This window comes from Lactuca saligna, chromosome 6 (assembly GCF_052625555.1).
Source record: "Lactuca saligna cultivar CGN05327 chromosome 6, ASM5262555v1, whole genome shotgun sequence".
NCBI lineage: Eukaryota > Viridiplantae > Streptophyta > Magnoliopsida > Asterales > Asteraceae > Lactuca > Lactuca saligna.
The window spans coordinates 70,574,156-70,594,587 of NC_136422.1; the positions used below are offsets into that span (position 1 = coordinate 70,574,156).

General features: G+C 32.6%; 1 protein-coding gene across 1 annotated transcript; it reads left to right on the plus strand.

Moving 5' to 3' along the window:
* The first annotated feature begins 1,855 nt into the window (after window positions 1-1,855).
* LOC145000015 (uncharacterized) lies at window positions 1,856-7,228 on the plus strand. The gene is made up of 18 exons (XM_078959155.1): window positions 1,856-2,550; window positions 2,650-2,760; window positions 2,846-2,902; window positions 3,015-3,088; window positions 3,211-3,310; window positions 3,434-3,507; window positions 3,610-3,710; window positions 3,823-3,926; window positions 4,011-4,064; window positions 4,168-4,223; window positions 4,331-4,369; window positions 4,470-4,611; window positions 4,691-4,875; window positions 4,972-5,039; window positions 5,155-5,227; window positions 5,304-5,365; window positions 5,494-6,688; window positions 6,772-7,228. The coding sequence occupies exons 1-18, from the start codon at window positions 2,470-2,472 to the stop codon at window positions 7,031-7,033; spliced, it is 2,838 nt and encodes a 945-aa protein (XP_078815281.1). The 5' UTR covers window positions 1,856-2,469; the 3' UTR covers window positions 7,034-7,228.
* The last annotated feature ends 13,204 nt before the right edge of the window (window positions 7,229-20,432 follow it).

Genomic DNA, 20,432 nt, shown 5'->3' on the forward strand with positions numbered 1-20,432 from the left:
ATATATGGTCATGGCCAAGCTGTATTTTTCGTTGTTTTTATCCAATTTTTGTGCCTAAATTTTTTAGCTTCGTCACACATTATCTGAAGTTGAACTTCTCCATAACTTTAAACATTATAAGGGAGTACGAGGGAAACAATACGTGATATATCCGGATGAATACCAATATTTTGTTTTCCTACCCTATATCTAGTTCAATTTTACGATAACTCAAATTGAACACGTTATCTATTGGTACCAATATTTTGGGTTTGGGTCTAGCATGAATATGGTTGCTTTATTAAGTATAATTTTAATGGGTAATTTTAAGATTTCAAATCGAGTTTAAGTTATTAAATACAAAATGTTGATAGTTTATTCAAAGTTCAAACTAATCAAAATTTCAAGTATTACTCGAGTCAAATATATCTAAGCTTACATCAAATTGATTTTTAGAGTTATGAAATTGAATTCAAACTTAAAATGTTTATTTTTCTTGTAGGGGTAGCCTTGGAAATATTGGTATTATTATTTGGAAAGGTCACCGTCGGAGAGAGTGGTCGGCTGTCGTACCTTTTCAACATGGGCTTGGTGGGGCCTTTTACAAACCGCCCCAATAAAAAGTTAACAACTACGCTCCATTTTGACCCACCGAACCCGGACCCGAACCTCTATCCATAAAATTATGATTTTTAATTCTTATATATTTGGTTCTTATATTGTTTATAGTTTATTATACATCTTATTTAATGATTTATTTTGACTTTGTTACTCCACACACATCGAATGAATCCATTGTTTAATCTTTTAAAAACTTAAAAGTACCTATTAAACCGTTAGATCTACTCCTTTTACTAAATATATTTTTAAATTTATTGGAAATAGTAGAAGTGACGGTGGAAATCATAATTTATAAATTAAAGATGACGGTGATGTTAAAGGAACACTCATCTAAACATGTTAAAATAATTTTAAAAATAAAATAAAATTATTTTTTATGGAATGATAAAAAAAATACATACATCTTTATTGTACACCATCTTATCTTAATTAAATTGTTTTAGCATTATTTACCTTTAGTAAGAACATGTACTTTTAAACTACCATTGTGACATATTAAAATCTCTTTTGACGATTTGTGGTTGCCTTTTATATTATTTCGTGAACCGATTTCGTTCTTTTCAAAAAGTAACTTTATGTAAAGACATTGTTTCTATCTAATTATAACTTCTTAATATGATGAACATCATCATAGAAATGTCATTAAGAAAAAACCGGACACTTGTATCATATATTTAGCTGACACAATACAATACAATAATTTTTATATAACACGAAAATACACGATAAAATGCTGTATTTTATTTTACTAACACGAAAACCATCTAATTAAAATATCATAAGAACGACCAACATGTCTAACACAAAAAAAATAAAAATAAAATAAATATTTAATTAATTTAATTCAAAATTAATCTGATAAAACATGAAAAACAAATTCTAATATCATGAACACAAATACGACAATACGACGCAAGACAAATACGAATTCAACTTTATATCAATTTCATTTTGTATAGTTTTTCTCCGGTTCGTATGATAGTATGATGACACCCTAATTATTATGATTCATAAGTCCAACTTTATTTTATCAATTTACTTTTTTCTTTGAACAATGAAAGCAAATAACAAATTAGGATCCGTTGGACATTCAGTAACCTATTGAAATTAAGAATTGAATTTAATTAAAGAAAATGCTTTATTAAGTTTAAAATTTTATTTTCTTATGATTTCAAAAAAAAAAAAAAAAAAAAAAATACTAAGCTCCTAATTTCAAAATTTGTTATTCAGCTACATATTAATTTATAAAATTCGTGTGTGGCAGACGCCATTTGAGAAGTTGTTTTTGCTAAATTCGGATCACACATGGCGGAAGTTGCACGTCGTGCTTCCCAGGTGTAACATCCTCCGACGTCGGTCATCCAATTCCTCCCCCAACTCAATGCTATATTATGTCTCCTCGAAACGCGATCCCTTTTTATGGCGTCTATAGTACAACCTTTTCTTCGTCTATCCGAATCTAAGACTATTTAAATCCAATTTCACTGGAGTCGGTTAATGTATGTCTTTCACAATTGGTGGCCGAGATCCTGTTTTTGCTTTCACACTTGAATTCAACTGCTACTTGCACACCTACCGCCGGCGATCCATAACCCCCATTTGAGGTTTTTAGCTCACAGTTTTGACGAATTTAGGTTTTCATTTCGTGGTTTGGATATGGAAGTTGGGTTGGAGTCGAAGACACTTGTTTGTAGGTGTTGAAAAGTATGTTGATTAGGTTACAAGTTGTACTCATACCTTTTTTTTGATGATTAGAAAAGGATTCCAATTGAATCTAGGTTTTTTCTTCGTTCTTCTGTAGAAGTTTCAAAGAGGGGTATACCGTATACATTTATACAGATAGAATAAAAATAATTTAAATTAGTCGACATGGTTAGCGGGAATATTTTCCATTTTAGAAAGAATTCATGGCCGCCTGAGGAATATATAAATCGGACGACTCTGCAACTGGTGAGTTAAATCGTTAGAGTCAATATTGTTTTCATTTGCTATAGTGATCAAAATGCAAATTTAATTTTTGTTTACTGTTCGTTTTAATTTCGAATACAGCTTGATTTCGATAGTGGTGCACCTCCCGAACAAGCATGGAGAAGGAAGTTAAACACGCATGCCAGTATTCTCAAGGAATTCAGTATTACATTCAAGGAAGCAATAAAAATGGTGATTATCAGTTTCTGTAGAATCTTTATTATCAACTCACAAGAAGATTTCCATGGCTTGAAATTTCGTGTTCTGTAAATTGCAGATTACCCTTGGTATACGTTTGTGGTCATATGTAAGAGAAGAAGCCTCCCATGGAAGGGTAATTAACCAACTCTTTCAACTTTCATGTTTCAACTATCTTCTTCTTTTCCATCATTTCTTCTGGTTTGATCGGATTCATTTACGCATTATTTTTGGGTTAATATTCACAGAGAGCACCCATTGATCCCTTCAATCGTGAAGGAAAACCATTAGCAAGCCAAGGGGTTCCTCTTGGTGGGATGGGGTAAGTAAGTTTTGAGCAAACATGGAGTTTGTAGTTCATGATGTGATCATTCTGAATGTCCATTTGACCAATATTGACTTTTTTTTTTTTTTTTTTTTTTTTTTTTTTTTTTTTTTTTACAGAAGTGGCAGCATAACTAGAGGTTTTAGAGGAGAGTTCAGGCAATTCCAAATCCTCCCGGGTACATGTGAGGCTTCTCCTGTGATGGCCAATCAATTCTCTGTAAAGCTCATGCCTTTTTTTTTTTATCATTTGTCTCTTATATCTGTTTCTTTCCATCTTTTGAACTCAAGAAAGTGGCTTTTAGATGTTATTCACTATCATTTATATATAATTTAACTGCAGATTTTTATATCGAGAGAAGGTGGCCACAAAAAATATGCATCAGTTTTATCCCCTGGTCAACACGAAGGGATAGGGTAAGGGGATAAATTCCAACTCTTAAACCCCTTTTGCTCTTTTCTTGTGTTCAACATATTTTCCTTCTTAACTAATAATATATTTGTTTGTTTATATTCCAGAAAATGTACAGATCAAGGTTTATCATCATGGGGCTGGAATTTGAGTGGTCAACATTCTACATATCATGCGTTATTCCCACGTGCATGGACAGTTTATGATGGTGCATTTTGCCTTTCTTATATTCAACTAGAAAAGCATGTTATATTAACTTGTTTTATAACCTCATAATATGAAATTGAAGTGCTTTTTTTTTTTTTTTTGCTTATTTTCAGGTGAACCAGACCCTGAACTAAAAGTTTCATGTCGCCAAATTTCACCATTTTTGCCTCATAATTATAGAGATAGTAGTCTTCCCACTTCTGTTTTTGTTTATACGGTATTAAATTCAACAACCCAATATCAAAATTTATACATTTTGTAATTTAATAATTTACAAAATCTTTACTTTCTTTTTTGTTAGTTGGTGAATACTGGGAAGGAAAGGGCACAAGTCAGCCTTCTTTTAACATGGGCAGTAAGTTTACTTCTCCTTCTTCAACTCACTGCTGTTTTGACCATTTTTCCACATCGATTTCTTGAATATTTATTTGTTTTGTTATTACTTTTTACTCTAACAGAACTCAATTGGAGGTGTTTCACATCTTTCTGGAGATCATGTGAATGAGCCTTTCATGTGAGTATGATTTAGGGCTTGTTAAAGTTTTGTATACACAAAGTTTGATTCTTTTTTTGAAGTGTCTGAATTTGATTAAATGACCACTTTACCCTTGTGAACAACAGAGGCAAAGATGGAGTATCTGGCGTGCTTCTACATCACAAGTAAGTCACCCTTTACATCTTTCTTCATGACAATTGCAATTCAGTTGTTAATCATTTATATTATTTATAACTCTTACCATTTTATCCATATAATTTACAGAACAGCAAAAGGGAACCATCCTGTAACTTTTGCAGTGGCTGCCTGTGAAACCCAAAATGTCAACGTGACGGTTTTACCGAGTTTTGGTTTGTCAGAAGGAAGCAATGTTACTGCAAAAGAAATGTGGGGTAAAATGTCACAGGTAAAAAATTAAAATTACCTATGTCTGCTTAAAACCCTAAACCTTAAACCTTAAAACAATCTATTGTGATTACATGTAGGATGGACAATTTGATCAGGGAAATTTCAATGTGGGCCCCACAGTTCCTTCATCAGCTGGGGATGCAAATTGTGCAGCAGTGTCTGCTTCAACATGGGTTGAACCAAATGGGAAATGCACTGTGGCATTTGCAATTTCATGGTCATCCCCAAAAGTTAAATTTATGAAGGGGAAATCGTATCACAGGTTGCTCATCTTTACTAAAGTTTCAAACTTTTCACTACCTTAATTGTATGTCTTGTGTTTTTAATTATATATGAAATTGGTTAATATGTTTTGCAGGAGGTATACTAGATACTATGGTACATCTGAAAGGGCAGCTGAGAACTTGGTTCATGATGCTCTAACAAGTAGGCATGCTTATCTTTTACACTTCATTAAATAATACTGAAATTAATGTTATTATATATTTATATAAAATCTTTTTGCAACATTAACAGCTTGTTTGCTGCATCTTGCTATCAGATTACAAAAGGTGGGAAGAAGAGATCGAGAAATGGCAAAATCCAATCTTGAAAAATGACAAGTTACCTGAATGGTTAGTGTTTCATTTTCTAAAAATTATCTTCATCTTTTTATATAATGTATTAAAAATAAAAACTTAAACTTTTCAGGTACAAATTTACATTATTCAACGAGCTCTACTTCTTGGTTGCTGGTGGCACAATCTGGATTGGTACTAATTTAATCTTAATCTCAACCATTTTCACACAACAAACAAACTTCAATTAATACAAAACTAATTTAAAAAATATGTTATTTACAATTTTGTATCTTGCAATAACCATTTTTTTAAAATTCCAGACACACCACTACCAGCAGCCGACTTTGTGCATGACAACACAATTAAACCCAAATTAACATACGACACAAACGGTGATCAAAATGGTATGAACAACAACAGTTTCACATACGAAGACGAAAATTTCACAACTTCTAGCGAAGAAGACGAATTAGAACCTTTAAATCCCGATTCAGACAAAGATTCAGAATCAGACGTGGGAAGCTTTCTATATTTAGAAGGTGTAGAATACATAATGTGGTGCACATACGACGTCCACTTCTACGCGTCCTTCGCCCTCCTGGCCCTCTTCCCAAAAATCGAACTGAGCATCCAACGCGAATTCGCGCGCGCAGTCCTCTTTGAAGACCAAAGAAAAGTCAAATTCTTAGCAGACGGAAAATGCGGGATCCGAAAAGTCAAAGGCGCGGTCCCACACGACCTCGGGACCCACGACCCGTGGCACGAAATGAACGCGTACAACATCCACGACACCTCAAAATGGAAAGACCTAAACCCTAAATTCGTCCTCCAGGTCTACCGCGACTTTGCCGCCACCGGAGACTTAGCCTTCGGGGCGGAGGTTTTTCCGGCGGTGTGTGCCGCCATGGCCTACATGGAACAGTTTGACCGCGACCACGATTCTTTGATCGAAAACGACGGCTTCCCGGATCAAACATACGACGCGTGGACCGTCCACGGCGTCAGTGCGTACTGCGGTTGTCTCTGGTTGGCCGCCCTGCAAGCGACGGCGGCCATGGCGGCGCAGCTAGGTGACGTGGCGACCGCGGAAGGGTATAAAGGTAAATTTGTGAAAGCGAAAGCGGCGTTTGAAGCGAAGCTGTGGAACGGGAGTTATTTTAATTATGATAGCGGGTCGAGTGGGAATAGTAAGTCGATTCAAGCGGATCAGTTAGCGGGGCAGTGGTATATGGCGGCTTCTGGGTTGGGGAATTTGTTTGATGAGGTTAAGATTAGGAGTTGTTTGCAGAAGATTTATGATTTTAATGTTGGGAAAGTGGGAGGAGGGAGGATGGGGGCTGTGAATGGGATGCATCCGAATGGGAAAGTGGATGAGAGTTGTATGCAGTCGAGGGAGGTGTGGGCTGGGGTTACTTATGGGGTTGCTGCTACTATGATTCATGCGGGAATGGAAGAACAGGGTTTTGCTACTGCTGAAGGGATTTTTACTGCTGGTTGGTCTGAAGATGGTTTTGGGTAAAAGTCTGTTTATATATTCAAAGAAAGAGGAATTTACTTTTGAAAATTTTATAATTCACAATGTGTGGTTATGTATGTAGGTATGCGTTTCAGACACCGGAGGGGTGGACAATGGATGGGCATTTTCGGTCGCTTGTGTATATGAGGCCGCTTGCGATTTGGGGGATGCAATGGGCGTTGAATCCTGTAAAGGTGGTTTTGAATGCACCTTCGATTAATATGATGGATAGAAGACTGCATGAATCGGAAGATGGTGGACAGAGTTCCAGGAATGAGACAGGAGAGGGAGTTAGGAAGATGGTTCATAAAGGCAAGTGCTTGGTGTTTCCTTGTACTTGCTGATTGACACGTGGCGGTATACATGATGAAAGGGGCTAACCTGACCAATCTTTTGTTAAATAAAAATGAGGTGGTGGTTGGTGGTGGTGTTGTTTGGGTGGGTAAATTTATTGTTATGTAGTCGTTTAATCTAATTTGATTTTTGTAAAATGTACAAACGATTAATTATATTAAATACTTCCGGCTTAAAGCTTCAAAGGGTGGTTTTTTGACTTTTTAGTACTATCGTATGTTTGATCAAACTATTTTTGTTTAAAAATAAAACTTTGTTATGTTTGTAACGGTAGGATGGTATGAATAATTTTTTTAAATATATGGGTTGTGGAGGCCCGATACTATATTAGAAAGAATTTTAAGTATTTTTGTGTTTTGAGCTTATATAATGTAATATTTGTATAGACCGTTAAAATTCTAATTGACAGAGCTCATAAATTTAAAAATGTGTTTTGTTTGACAATGCAAAATGGAAACGGATTTACTTTCTATCATCCAGATTATTGATCTATGTGTCATATCTTTTAATTTAATCAATTATTCAAAAAAAAAAAAAAAATCAAAACCTTACTTTAAATGAAAATATTTACATAGAATTGTAAAAAATATATGAAGTTGTTACGTCAAATAATGGTATTTGCTATTAAGAGGTGATTGTAGTCTTTTTTTTATATAAGAAACAAAAATAAGACTAAAGAGTACTATATTTTTCAAAATGAGATATCAGGAATGCTAGGAAATCTCGGGAACCACTTATTGTAGTGTAGTTGATCTATGTTTAAGAAATAGTACATTTATATAATAGTTTTTTATCATAATATCAAATAAGAAGTATAAGAATATCTAATAGCATGCATGTAATGTTTAAACAATATATAATTAATTTATATAATAGTTTTTATCGTAATATCAAATAAGAAGTATAAGAATATCTTTTAAACAATATATAATTAATACTATTTATTTAATAAATTTACTTAAAATGAAATGATATCATAAAAATAAAACTATGAAGTATTATAATTGTAATAAGATATTTTCTAATTAATAATTATGTCTTGATAGATCATAAGAACTTAAACATCTGTTTAGTTACGATAAATCATAAGAAAGTTTCATGACTATGTAAGAGCCACGTATAACATTATTTTCACTTCAACTAAACATTATAATTAGACTATGTTCTTTATTTCTTTAAAAATCCAAATACATATATTTCGATACTGTTTTTATTTCATCACCGAGGAGTGATGCCTAAAGTTTTAAAACAGTGTTTCAAATTACATAAGATCAATACACCAACACATCAAATTTAAGGCCAAGTTATTTCATCTATTTTTCACTCATATAAACATTGTTTGTCATAAAATCTATTGACAGATGCCTCCAACAACTGATAAAAGTTAATAAGTTAATAAGATAAGATTGTATAATCATACCTCTTCTTTCAACTTTTCCCCATCTTTGATTCATGTTCCCCATTTCCTCTGTCAAGAAATCAACTTATAATCAATTTAATGGAGAAAAAAAAATGAGATTCCAATCAATTAAAGCTAATAAAGGTTTAATAAAAATGTATTAATAATTCAAAACCATCCACCTATAGCATATTTGCAGCAAATTAGGACCCACAAAAATCATAGACGATAAGAGAGAGGCACACCCCTATTATAAAATAATAAAAAAACAAACTAACTTACCAATGCACTCAAAACTCAAGTAACGGAAATCGACAGTTGTCTCCTCCAATTAACAGCAGCAAAAAACAAACTAACTTACCAGATCAAAAAAACATATCAACATGTAAAAACAAATTTATTCTAATAACTAAAAGCAAAACAATCACAAACAGTGTTTAGTTTGATGGAATTTCATGAAAACATAAAAATAATCATAAAACTTGGTAACAGGAGCACCAATCCCTATATTGTATTACAATTCGAAAGTAAACATGGAAATGTTAAATTAATCGCTAACCAACGGAATGGAAGGCAATATGGCACGAATACAAATAATTTTGAATTTCATAGTTCTCCTGACATGTTATTGAACACCTACAATGCAAGAAGAAATGCCATACTGTGAGTATCAAAAATTCAAAACATATTTAATTAACAGGACATTAGTTCTTAAACCTGAATGTCAAGATAACCGAGAAGTTGATAGAAAAAATAGCAAAAATATTTGTTGAATGATCATTCAATTAAACTTAGAGACAAAAATCATATATAGGGGAAAGAAACAAACCATCAAACCTGTGTAACCAGTTGATAGTCTCTATTCTCGCATTTCCCATCTGTAATAAAATGAATTTGTTTACTTCATCATAATTACATGTGTAAAAAACGAATATGTTACCTACAAGTCAGTAACGGCGACTATTCTAAATGGAAAAGGCGGCTACGATGAGGAACTGTTTAATGGTGGTTGTTGATGAGTAGTGTGGTGGTCTTGACTAGTATGCATAAATTGATTGTACATCATGTAGCAGCCTCTTAAATTTCAAGAAATATTAAAAATTCTCCTTAACAAATAATTTTTTTTTTGACACGTGTTAATCTCTTATGATTTTTTGACATTTGTAATTTTATAATATTTTTAGAATAAATAATATCAACATGTTAATTTGTAGGTTTTTTCAAATTTTAAATTAAAAAGCCACAAATATATGAGTTTTTTTTTTACTAAAATGGGGTTATTGAAAAAACTATTTACCAATCTAGTATAGTTCTAAAAATATTTACTAAAATAGTATTTTTCTTCATTTTACTTCTATTTTCTTGTTATCTTTTTACTTTAAATATCTATTTTTACTACCTTTTTAATTTTATTTTTAATATCAATTTTTTTCTTGTTTTAAAAATCAGTTTTTTTTATAGGTGTAAATAAGTATAACGAATATACAAAAATGAATATATATATATATATATATATATGACTAGATGTCTTATAAAAAATATATTTACTAAAATAGTGTTTTTCTTTATGTTTCTTGTATTTTTTAGTTTTTCTTATTATCTTTTTACTTTAAATATTTTTTCCACTTTTTTATATTCCTTTTTATTTTATTTTTCAAATATTAGTTATTTAATTTTATTTTTAAATCAGTTTTTTAGTTTTTTATTTCAAGTTTTTAGTTTTTTTTAGTTATGTTTAACATAAATGCTTTAACATTATTTTTACAAATTATATAAACCATTCTAAACAACAAATTTTAGCCATCTTAAATTAAATTTACCATTACACATACTATGTTCTTTAAGATGCAAAACTTCAACATTATACAATGTTTTTTCTAAGGTAAAAGAAAATTCCAAGAAACATCTTAATCACTATAGAAATGTTAAAAAAATCGAACAAATAGGCATCTAATGAACCAAAATAACAAGTGTGCACTAGATTAGTTATACCGAATTTTTATGATTATTTTCTATAATAAACCTAATGGTTTTTCAAATCTTTTTATGGCTTAGTATTTCCATCTTAAAGTTTTATATATACTTATGTTGTTCTCTTTTTGTTTAAAAAAACTTTGATTAAAGCAACAGAAAAAAAGGTAATCAAAATATAAGATCATATAACAATAAAAATAATAATAATAAAAAAACTATCTTTAAAAAAAAAGACTGATTTATAAAACTAGTATAAAACTTAAAAATAAAATTAAAAAGATAGTAAAAAAAGATATTTAAAATAAAAAGATAATAAGAAAATAGAAGTAAAATGAAGAAAAACACTATTTTGGTAAATATTTTTAGAACTATACTAGATTGGTAAATAGTTTTTTCAATAACCTCATTTTGGTTAAAAACTCATATTTATATATGTAAAGTATTTAATGTAATTAATAGTTTCTTCATTCCTTATTTTAAATTTTATTTAAAAAAATACTTATATTTTAGTATTTAATCTTTTAATTAATCAACCCGTGAAATACACGGTTTTTACACCTAGTATTTTATATAATAGTAAAGATTTGTGAAAACTCTAGAGGCCAAGAAGATGAGGAAGAGACTAAGAGTTGGGGTAAAAAATGGTTTATAAAATCTACTTCTTTATAGTTTAAAACTATTGAAAAACAAATATAGCCCACTATAATGGGAAAATGACTTAGGAGGGTAACTACCTCTTATCCGTGTTCACATATTGACAACTTCTTCTTTTTTGTACATAATAAAGCAACTAACTTTTTTTAGCTGTTTAAATTACACCAATATTACCGGCTAATACCCGTTTTAACCGGTAACTCAAATGGAAAATGACTTAGGAGGGTAACTACCTTTTATCCACGTTCACATATTGGCAACTTCTTATTTTTTGTACATAAGAAAGCAACTAACTTGTTTTAACTGTGTAACATCCCAAAAATCATGACCAAAAATTTCGTTTTAAATTTAATACTAAAATCATAATTATCAAACCATTAATTTAATACTCCAGCATCGGGTCTCGCTTGACATCAGGCCCTGCCTGGTATTGAGCCTCGCTTGGTATACAGATTTGTCTCTCTTAGGCCCCGCCTGTCTCCGGGCCCCACTCGCTAAACACATACAATCATATAACATGCTAACACATAAAGAAACATACTCTCCTGTATCCTGTCCTAAGAAACATACTCTGCTAATAATGAGATACGAAACTTCGTATGTACTCAGCTAGTTCCAGCCAGGGCTTCAGCAGTGCAAGGTGAGTCTCCTCACTTTGTGAATGGATCTAAGGCCACAATGCCAACCCATATAGTCTATGAGTAGGAAGACCCAAGGGTTAGCCCTAGGCATTATATGCTAGTATGTTATTCCAGACCAAGGTTTGATGTCGGGCGGGTGCTCGAGGAATGTTTGCATGTTAGATTATACTTGTTGTCTGTGTGATACTTGTATGTGCCTGGTAAAGAGGTGAGTGTGGGTGAGGTCCCGTATCCCATCACTAGCTGAGTACGAACGATGTTCCATATCTCATTATTCGCAGAGTATGTTTCTTAGGATAGGGATACAATAGAGTATGTTTCTTTATGTGTTAGCATGTTAAATGATTGTATGTGTTTAGCGGGTGGGGCCCGGAGACAGGTGGGTCCTAAGAGAGACAAATATGTATATCGAGCGGGGCTCAATGCCAGGTAGGGCCTGATGCCGGGTAGGGTCCGATGCCGGAGTATTAAATTAATAGTTTGACAATTATGGTTTTAGTATTAAATTAACAACGAAATTTTTGGTCATGATTTTTGTGATGTTACACAGTTAAAACAAGTTAGTTGCTTTCTTATGTACAAAAAATAAGAAGTTGCCAATATGTGAACTCGGATAAGAGGTAGTTACCCTCCTAAGTCATTTTCCCTTTGACTTACCGGTTAACACCGGTAATATTGGTGTAATTTAAACAGTTAAAACACGTTAGTTGCTTTATTATGTACAAAAAAGAAGAAGTTGCTAATATGTGAACACGGATAAGAGGTAATTACCCTCCTAAGTCATTTTCCCCACTATAATGATGTGGCTTACAACATAGGTTGAACAATTTTATTTTGTCGGCATGTTTACGTATAGAACTGGCAAAAATATGAATATTGGCCTAATTAAAAGGTCACTCACAAGTTTATTGACGTATAATAAAAAATTATATGAAGGACTAAATAATACCAAAACAAGTAGCTGATTGGGTATAAATGACTCTTACAATTTACATTTAAAATGTGAATTTAAATCGATCAATTTTTATATTTTTAAGTTGATGTTGATGTTTATTAATAGAGAACAAAAGATGATTTTTGGTATAATTAGTTTTTTTTTGATAAATAAAACATAAATATTAAAAAACAAGAAAATAAAGTGAGTTTTTTTTTTTTTTCATTATCAACATGGAGCTCTATGGAAGGAGAAAGGAAAACCGTGAACAACAGTATATGTAGTTTTTTTTGATAAAAAACATGGTTTAAAAAAATTTAAACGAAAAAAATAAATGAGTTTTTTTTGGTAAAACTGTGAGTTTATAGTATAATCCGATGTATGTGAGTATAATGTACAATGGATAAGTTATTAATACCACTGTTTTTTATCTTCCTACCCCTTTAATTATTAATAATTTGGTACAAGTTTTATACTTTTAATTTTTATAACAACTTTTTCGTATTAACCGATAAACAGAAACCAAAGGGTCAATGGTCTAGCGGTATGGAATGACCATCTCATATGAGAGGTCAGACGTTCAAGTCTCGGTGGAGACATAGGTGGTTATTTAGAATAGATTAGTTAGTTTGCCGTTACAAAAAAAACAATAAACAGATAATATCTTTTAAAAAAAAACCAATAAACACAAAATATCTTTTTTAACACATTGAAGAATGTGTAATGTTTTAATCATATTTCTTAGGGATGAGCAAAAACCGAACCGAAAACCGAAAACCAAAAAAAACCGACATAACCGAGACCGAAAAACCAAAACCAAAGCAATAACCGACGGTTTAGGTTTGAATTTTACAAAAACCGAAAAATAATGGTTTGGTTCGGTTTTGACATATAAAACCGCCCATAAAAACCGAACACCCACATATATATTATTTATATTATGATTTAAACTTTTAGTTTTATACTTTAGTCTTTATCTCTTTAATACTTTATGTTTATTTTCAACAAACTCTTAATGGTGTTAAACTTTGATCTTTTGAACACTTTTATGGTTTTATAATACTAGAATTCGTACTCTTTATTTTATTATATTTAAAATAGATACAATAGTATTTATCGCAACATATTTTTACTAGGTTTAAACCAAAAATCTAGAAAAAAACAAGAGTTCATAAACCCACGGTTTAAAACCGAAAACCCATAAACCTAACCCGAAAAACCAACCCATACAAAAACCGAACCAATATGGGTTTAAAAATCGAAAAACCGACTTTCTACTGTTTGGTTTGGTTTTGAACAAAAACCGACCCAAACCAATCCATGCTCATCCCTAATATTTATAACAAGTTTTGAAATTGTTTTAATCACATTTTCAACCACAACAACAAACCCACGTTCGGCCACCAACCATCGTCATCAGCCACTACCACTGTCGTAGGTGGCTACCGAAAAGATCAGGAGAGAGACTAATCGAGAGAGAGAGAGTCATTATCCAACGCCTCACCACGTATTTCACCAGAGAAGAATGTGAATCGTCGTAATTAGACAAGCATGAGAAAGAAATACTCGTTAGAGCGTTGTACAGATGGGTAAAACAGCGCCGGAAATCTGAAAACGTCCCTTTAAATTGTGTGAATCGTTGGAGAGTGAGAAATAAATAGTCGTAATCTGAAAACCTTGCCGGAAAGCGCATGACACCTAGCCAAAAATCGCTTGAAGAGCCGCTGAAAATCGAATGGGCAGTAGCCGGAAATCGCGTGAATAGTGGCCGAAAATCAACTCTCTCACGGCTTGGCGGCTAGAGCTTGTGCTAGGTTAAACGATAGTGTGCTTTTTATATTTACAACTTTACATTAACAACCTCAAATTTTAAAAGATAATTTATTTTATACCCTCTAATATAATATAGTTTATAATTTTTGTATGTTTATTTATTTTAACAAAAAAACATCAATTTTTATATTAAAAAAATATTGAATATCATTTATGGACTTTCTTTCAATATGAACACTAATTTTTATAATAGTTCTAAAAATTGAAATTATTTATTTATTGTGAATACATGTTTTTTTAACTGTAAAAAGATTAAATTATTTGGTATGTAAATATATTTATACTTTTAAATTGGATTGGTTATGATAAAATGAATCACTAATAATTAGAAAAAGTATGTAATCGTTATCTAATTATTAGTAAAAATAATAAGCAAGGGGTAGAGATAAATGTATATCTATTCATTGACCGTTAATCATTATGATTTCTGACATCCATGATTGATTTTTTGTTAATAATAATTCATTATTGAACCTCACTATATATATATATATATATATATATATATATATATATATATATATATATATATATATATATATATATATATATATATATATATATATTAAATTATTTGGTATGTAAATATATTTATACTTTTAAATTGGATTGGCTATGATAAAATGAATCACTAATAATTAGAAAAAGTATGTAATCATTATCTAATTATTAGTAAAAATAATGAGCGGAAGGGTAGGGATAAATGGAAAGTGATAGGGATAAATGTATATCTATTCATTGACCGTTAATCATTATGATTTCCGACATCCACGATTGGTTTATTGTTAATAATAATTCATTATTGAATCTCACTATATATATATATATATATATATATATATATATATATATATATATATATATATATATATATATATATATATATATATATATATATATATATATAATGACTAGGTTATAATATGGATGACATCTATTGTGTGGTTGTAAGGATAATTCTGGACTAACGAATGAAAAAAAAATGATTATGATTTGAGGGTCTATGATATTACAATGGAATAACATGTATCTTATAATCATACAAAAGTAATTGTAGGGGTGTTTTAGTCAACTAAATTATATTTTAATAAGGATATTTTTGAATTTTAAAGGATAATTAACTCTCCTAATTAGAAAAATCTGAATTTTTAAATTAATTCTCTTAATTTCAAATATTCTGACAGAATATGTTTATGAGTACGTTATCATTCTTAAAAAATATGCATATTGTGACAACCCGAAAATCCTTGCCTTGTAAGTTCAACCATTCAATCTAACAGTGTGTCAGACTCGTTTCTGTTATCTTTTAGCCTTGTTTAGAGTCTGTTTAAGGGTTTAAAGCTCAGTACATTCAAGCACTGAGTATAAGATTGAGTTGCGTAAGTTCTTCGCCTTGAAATCAAGCCATACACTCCATGTGAGGGAGTGTACGGCCGTACACATGTGTGTGCGACCGTACACCCCCTCCATAGATTCCTAAGTCATTTCTTCAGTTTCCAAGCTAAGAACTCGAGTTTTCTCTCAACTATCATCATGATTTTCACCCGATCTTCAAGAATGTAAGCGTTTCTTCCGTTTTGATTTGTTGTTATCCTTCTTCTCCTAGTAACGCCCTTTGATTTCATCCATGGAAATCATCTTTTGGCTAGATCTTCAAATCTTCATCCATTTCACTAAGAACACACACTTGTTCTTGGTGATTGTAAACCCTTTTGAGCCACCAAATCGTAAGTACTCTTTCCTTATTCTTAGTACATGTTAGGAACACTTGATTCACACCCTAAAAATGACCAAAACTCAAGATCATAAGGAGAGTACGACCGTACACCCATGTGTGGCTGTACACCCCTCAAAACACCCCTAAAGGGCCTCTAAAATGCAAATCTAACTTCAAGACTTGATAAGAAATAGTCTCACAAGCTTCCCTATCATCCAAGCAAACTTTTGTGCACTTGTTACCATGAGTGTACGGCCGTACACTCCCTGACCGTACACTCCTCAGTATGGCTGTACACTCCCTTTAGATGAATCACATGTGATTCTAACACTTGGTCCAAGTGTTTCCTAGTCCCTAAAGGTGTTTCCTTGCATGTGGTTGCTTCTAAACACTATATCCATGCCAATATATATTATTTGCGACTTGTTTGTGTCTCAGGATTTCATTCATGGAACTTCTCATCCTTACGCGCATATTCATTTGAATCACCCACATAAGGTGAGTTCATACCCTATAATCAATCTTTTAAACTGTTTTAAATGCTTTTAGGGGGGGGGGGGGATACAAGTTGAACACAATGATATTTGTGTAAATGTTTGTTATAAACATCTTTCAAATGATTTCTTATGTTTTCATAAGTGATCAAAACATTTCAAAACCCCTTTTTAAGTTATGTTACTTTATAGTTTTAAAAACCCCATTTTTAAAGTACAATTATAACATAGTAGATAAATGAGTCTTTTCAATAACAGTTCAAGTAAACATGCTAGTAAACTATATATATATATATATATATATATATATATATATATATATATATATATATATATATATATATATATATAAGGAATGTTTAAAAGCCTTAGGAAGGCTATCCACCCTATTTCCTTTTCGCGCTTGAGATGTGGTTTGGTGGGATATCGGGTATCCGTCCGAAGGTCGTTTAAATATTAGTTATATATCATATGTACATATATAGTCATAAAGGCCCTTCCAGTTCAACCAATGCCCTTGGGTAACAAGGGTGTACATCCATGTCCATACGTACCAGTTAGATTACTAATAAACTGCCATAGGGGTAGTTTAGGAAGATACTAGAACTATTACTAGAACGCGATATCATACAATGAGTCAGTTCATTCATGAGTCAATACTTGCTAGATAGAGAGAACATACATTACAGCTAGAACATTACAGTACATTACTATTCAATTCTAAATAGAGAGAGACCACACGTTACAGCTAGCACACATAGAACATTTCAGTACATTACATATACATGAATACGTTGACATAATTGTGATCCACTGTATCGGAGCATGCCTTCAATGGCATGGCCTGAGTTGTAGCCAAACGTCATACCTTTTTACGACCTACATTTGTTGTTGTTAACCAGTCAATAGTATGGTACAATTAATCACATGATGCCTTAATATAAATCCGGTTTAAGGTAGTTAGTACAACAGTAGTTCTTATAGCACTACATTACAGTACTACATTAATTTTCCTTTTACATATATCTAGTGATTCTTTTCACTTAAATATTAAATGTAAAAACTATATTTTGTCAATGATAGTTACACTTGGGAAAATTACACGCTTTTACAAGAAACTAACATTTAGAATAGTTAAGTCTTAGAAGGCTGCATTCAGAACAGTCAGGTCTTGGTAGAAGACACCTTTATATACTAGTAGGAATCATAGGGATTTCTAGAGTTTCTCAAACATTTACAGTTGTTTTACAAAACGTTTTCAAAACTTACAGTTCATATACATTTTCAATACTTACAGTTCATATACATACAAATACTTACATACAAATTAAGACACTAAAATACTTATGATCTCACCAGCTTCAAAGCTGATACTCTCTTTCAAAATAACTTGTATCCTCAGGTCAAACATAGACAGGTACTGATGCAAGGTTTAGAGAAGATGGAACTCGTTCAAGACTCATCTTTCATTTTGATTTATGCTTTAGTGCTTATCAAAAATTTGACAGAACACACTTGTATAATAATTATATTATTAATGCAATGGATGATGTTGTTGCTTGTTTACTACTTTTCATTGTTGTGATACTGTACATGACGTCCTCTGCCCTACAACGTTTCCGCTGTTCTTGGTTTTGGGGTGTGACATCTGAAAACATAAGCCCTTGGGACGTCCATTCCTCTCATTCTAGGGTTCTTGGACCAAAAACCCCTAAAAGTGACAAAGAAGAGATCTACATGCATAATGATCAAGGTGGAAGGTTTCTTACCAGAAAATTGAGGAGAGTGCAAGAGGTTTCTAGATCTACTAATCTCTTCTTATATCCCTAAGGCTTCACCTTCTTCTTCAAGCTTCAGAACACACACAAATGCTCACAAACTCATGGAAGGCACTAGGGTTTCGTTCTGGTCTTAAGAGAGCATCCAGGAGGCTGAGGAAATGAGAATGATATGCTTAAATAGGTCACCAAGTCCAAAAATTAGGGTTTCCCAACCCAGACTAGACTCGCCGAGTCGGCCACTTAATCCGTGACATGAAACTTGCTCCTACTTGTCGAGTCCCAACCTTGAATCGACGAGTAGACCTCTCGACTTGGGGGGTTTTCCTTTCTTTTCTTGGTCTTCTGAATTCTGGGTGTTACATTATTAGCATCCTAACTTTCATATAAACAGTTCTTTTTTTTTTTTTCATCTGACCAGACTAATGTTTTTATCATTATTACTATTATGTAATTTAGATTCTTGAGAGTTTTGAAAGTATATTGCCATATATCGGTTGTTTTTTAAAGTTCCTTGTTATTTCTTGTTAGTTTATGTAACGCCCGTGTTTCTAGGCTTGCCATTTTTAGCAATGTAATAGTCTAGGTTAACCTTGTAACTCAACTTGAAATAATAAGAATGTATTATTTGTGAATTATTTGAATTATGCGATTTATGTGTGTATTTTCTTAATTTTTATAATTTAATGAATTAAGAATAAAATAAGCGTCAAAATTAAAGTGTGAGATAAGCCCGACATCTTTGCATAAAGTTGTAGTGGTCGAAACAAGGATTCCGGAGATATAAGGAATGCCAAAATCCGAGTTATAACGAAGAAGTTATGACCTGTCGAAGTTTCGCGACAGAACCGACACGACGCCGAATGACGTAAAATATGAACTTAAGATAGAGCGATATTTAGCCTTAGCGATCTAAACGAAAGTCGTAGATTTCGTTAAACCGAGAGCGTGCATAAAAGGAACGCCCAAATCTGACTTCGTATGAGGAAGTTATGATTTTTCTAAGTTTCGACTTAGCAGTATGCAGCCCGAATACTCGATTTGAGATCGAGCGGTTTTTAGCCGAAACAATCTAAATGAGAATCGAAGATCTTGTTGTTAGTAGCGAAGCAATGAAAAGTTAGGCGAGAACGGACGTCAGACGAAGAAGTTATGAATTTATAACGAAGTTTTTCTGTCCCGGCCTTCTAAAAATAAATAATAAAAATAAATTCAAAATTAGCCGACGGAGTCTAAATGAAAGTTGTAGAGTATAGTCTGACCTCCGCGTGGATATAAAGAACGTCGAAAACGGAGCTCGTATGCGAAAGTTACGCAATTTAGAAGTTTGACAAGTCAATTACGCCCCGCGTAATTTGAGTACGCCCCGCGTACTCAGTCGGATGCAACTTGTCTGACCAATACTCGAGTGCCACCAGTCGACGCACGCAGTGACGTCAAAGTACGCCCCGCGTAACCCGAGTACGCCCCGCGTACTGAGTACGCCCCGCGTAATTTGAGTACGCCCCGCGTAATCCCAGACCCAGCAGCCTATAAATAGAACTCGAATTCAGCCATTTTCTCTTGTTCAAACTCTTCCCTCTCTCTAAGTTTTGCCTCGATTTGCGTGCCGTTTATACCCCAAAGCCCCGGTAATATTCCCGAGCCCCGAAGTAAGATCCGAAGCCCCGAGGATCCCGAAGAGCGTTATTCCCGAGCCGAAACGCTGCCCGCGAGGAGCCCGGTTTTGTGAAGATCTTCCAGATCTACGGAGAAACACCTCTTCTACAAGCCGTAGTGCTGCCCGATCATCTTCTGATCAAGTGAGTGTGTAGTTATTTTCATTCCAACGCAATATTATGAAGTATTTTCTATAAAATACGTGTTATGTGTATATATTTGGTTGTTATACGTGTGAGGGTATATTCACTCTCTTCTATCTTATAGATCTGATGTATTCTCTATGAAATACGTGTTATGTGTGTA

Coding starts and splice junctions, on each gene's coding strand:
- LOC145000015 (XM_078959155.1), top strand. CDS start 2,470: ATGGTTAGCGGGAATATTTTCCATTTTAGAAAGAATTCATGGCCGCCT. Junction 2,761..2,845: donor TCAAGGAAGCAATAAAAATG/GTGATTATCAGT, acceptor TGTAAATTGCAG/ATTACCCTTGGTATACGTTT. Junction 5,366..5,493: donor TGGTGGCACAATCTGGATTG/GTACTAATTTAA, acceptor TTAAAATTCCAG/ACACACCACTACCAGCAGCC.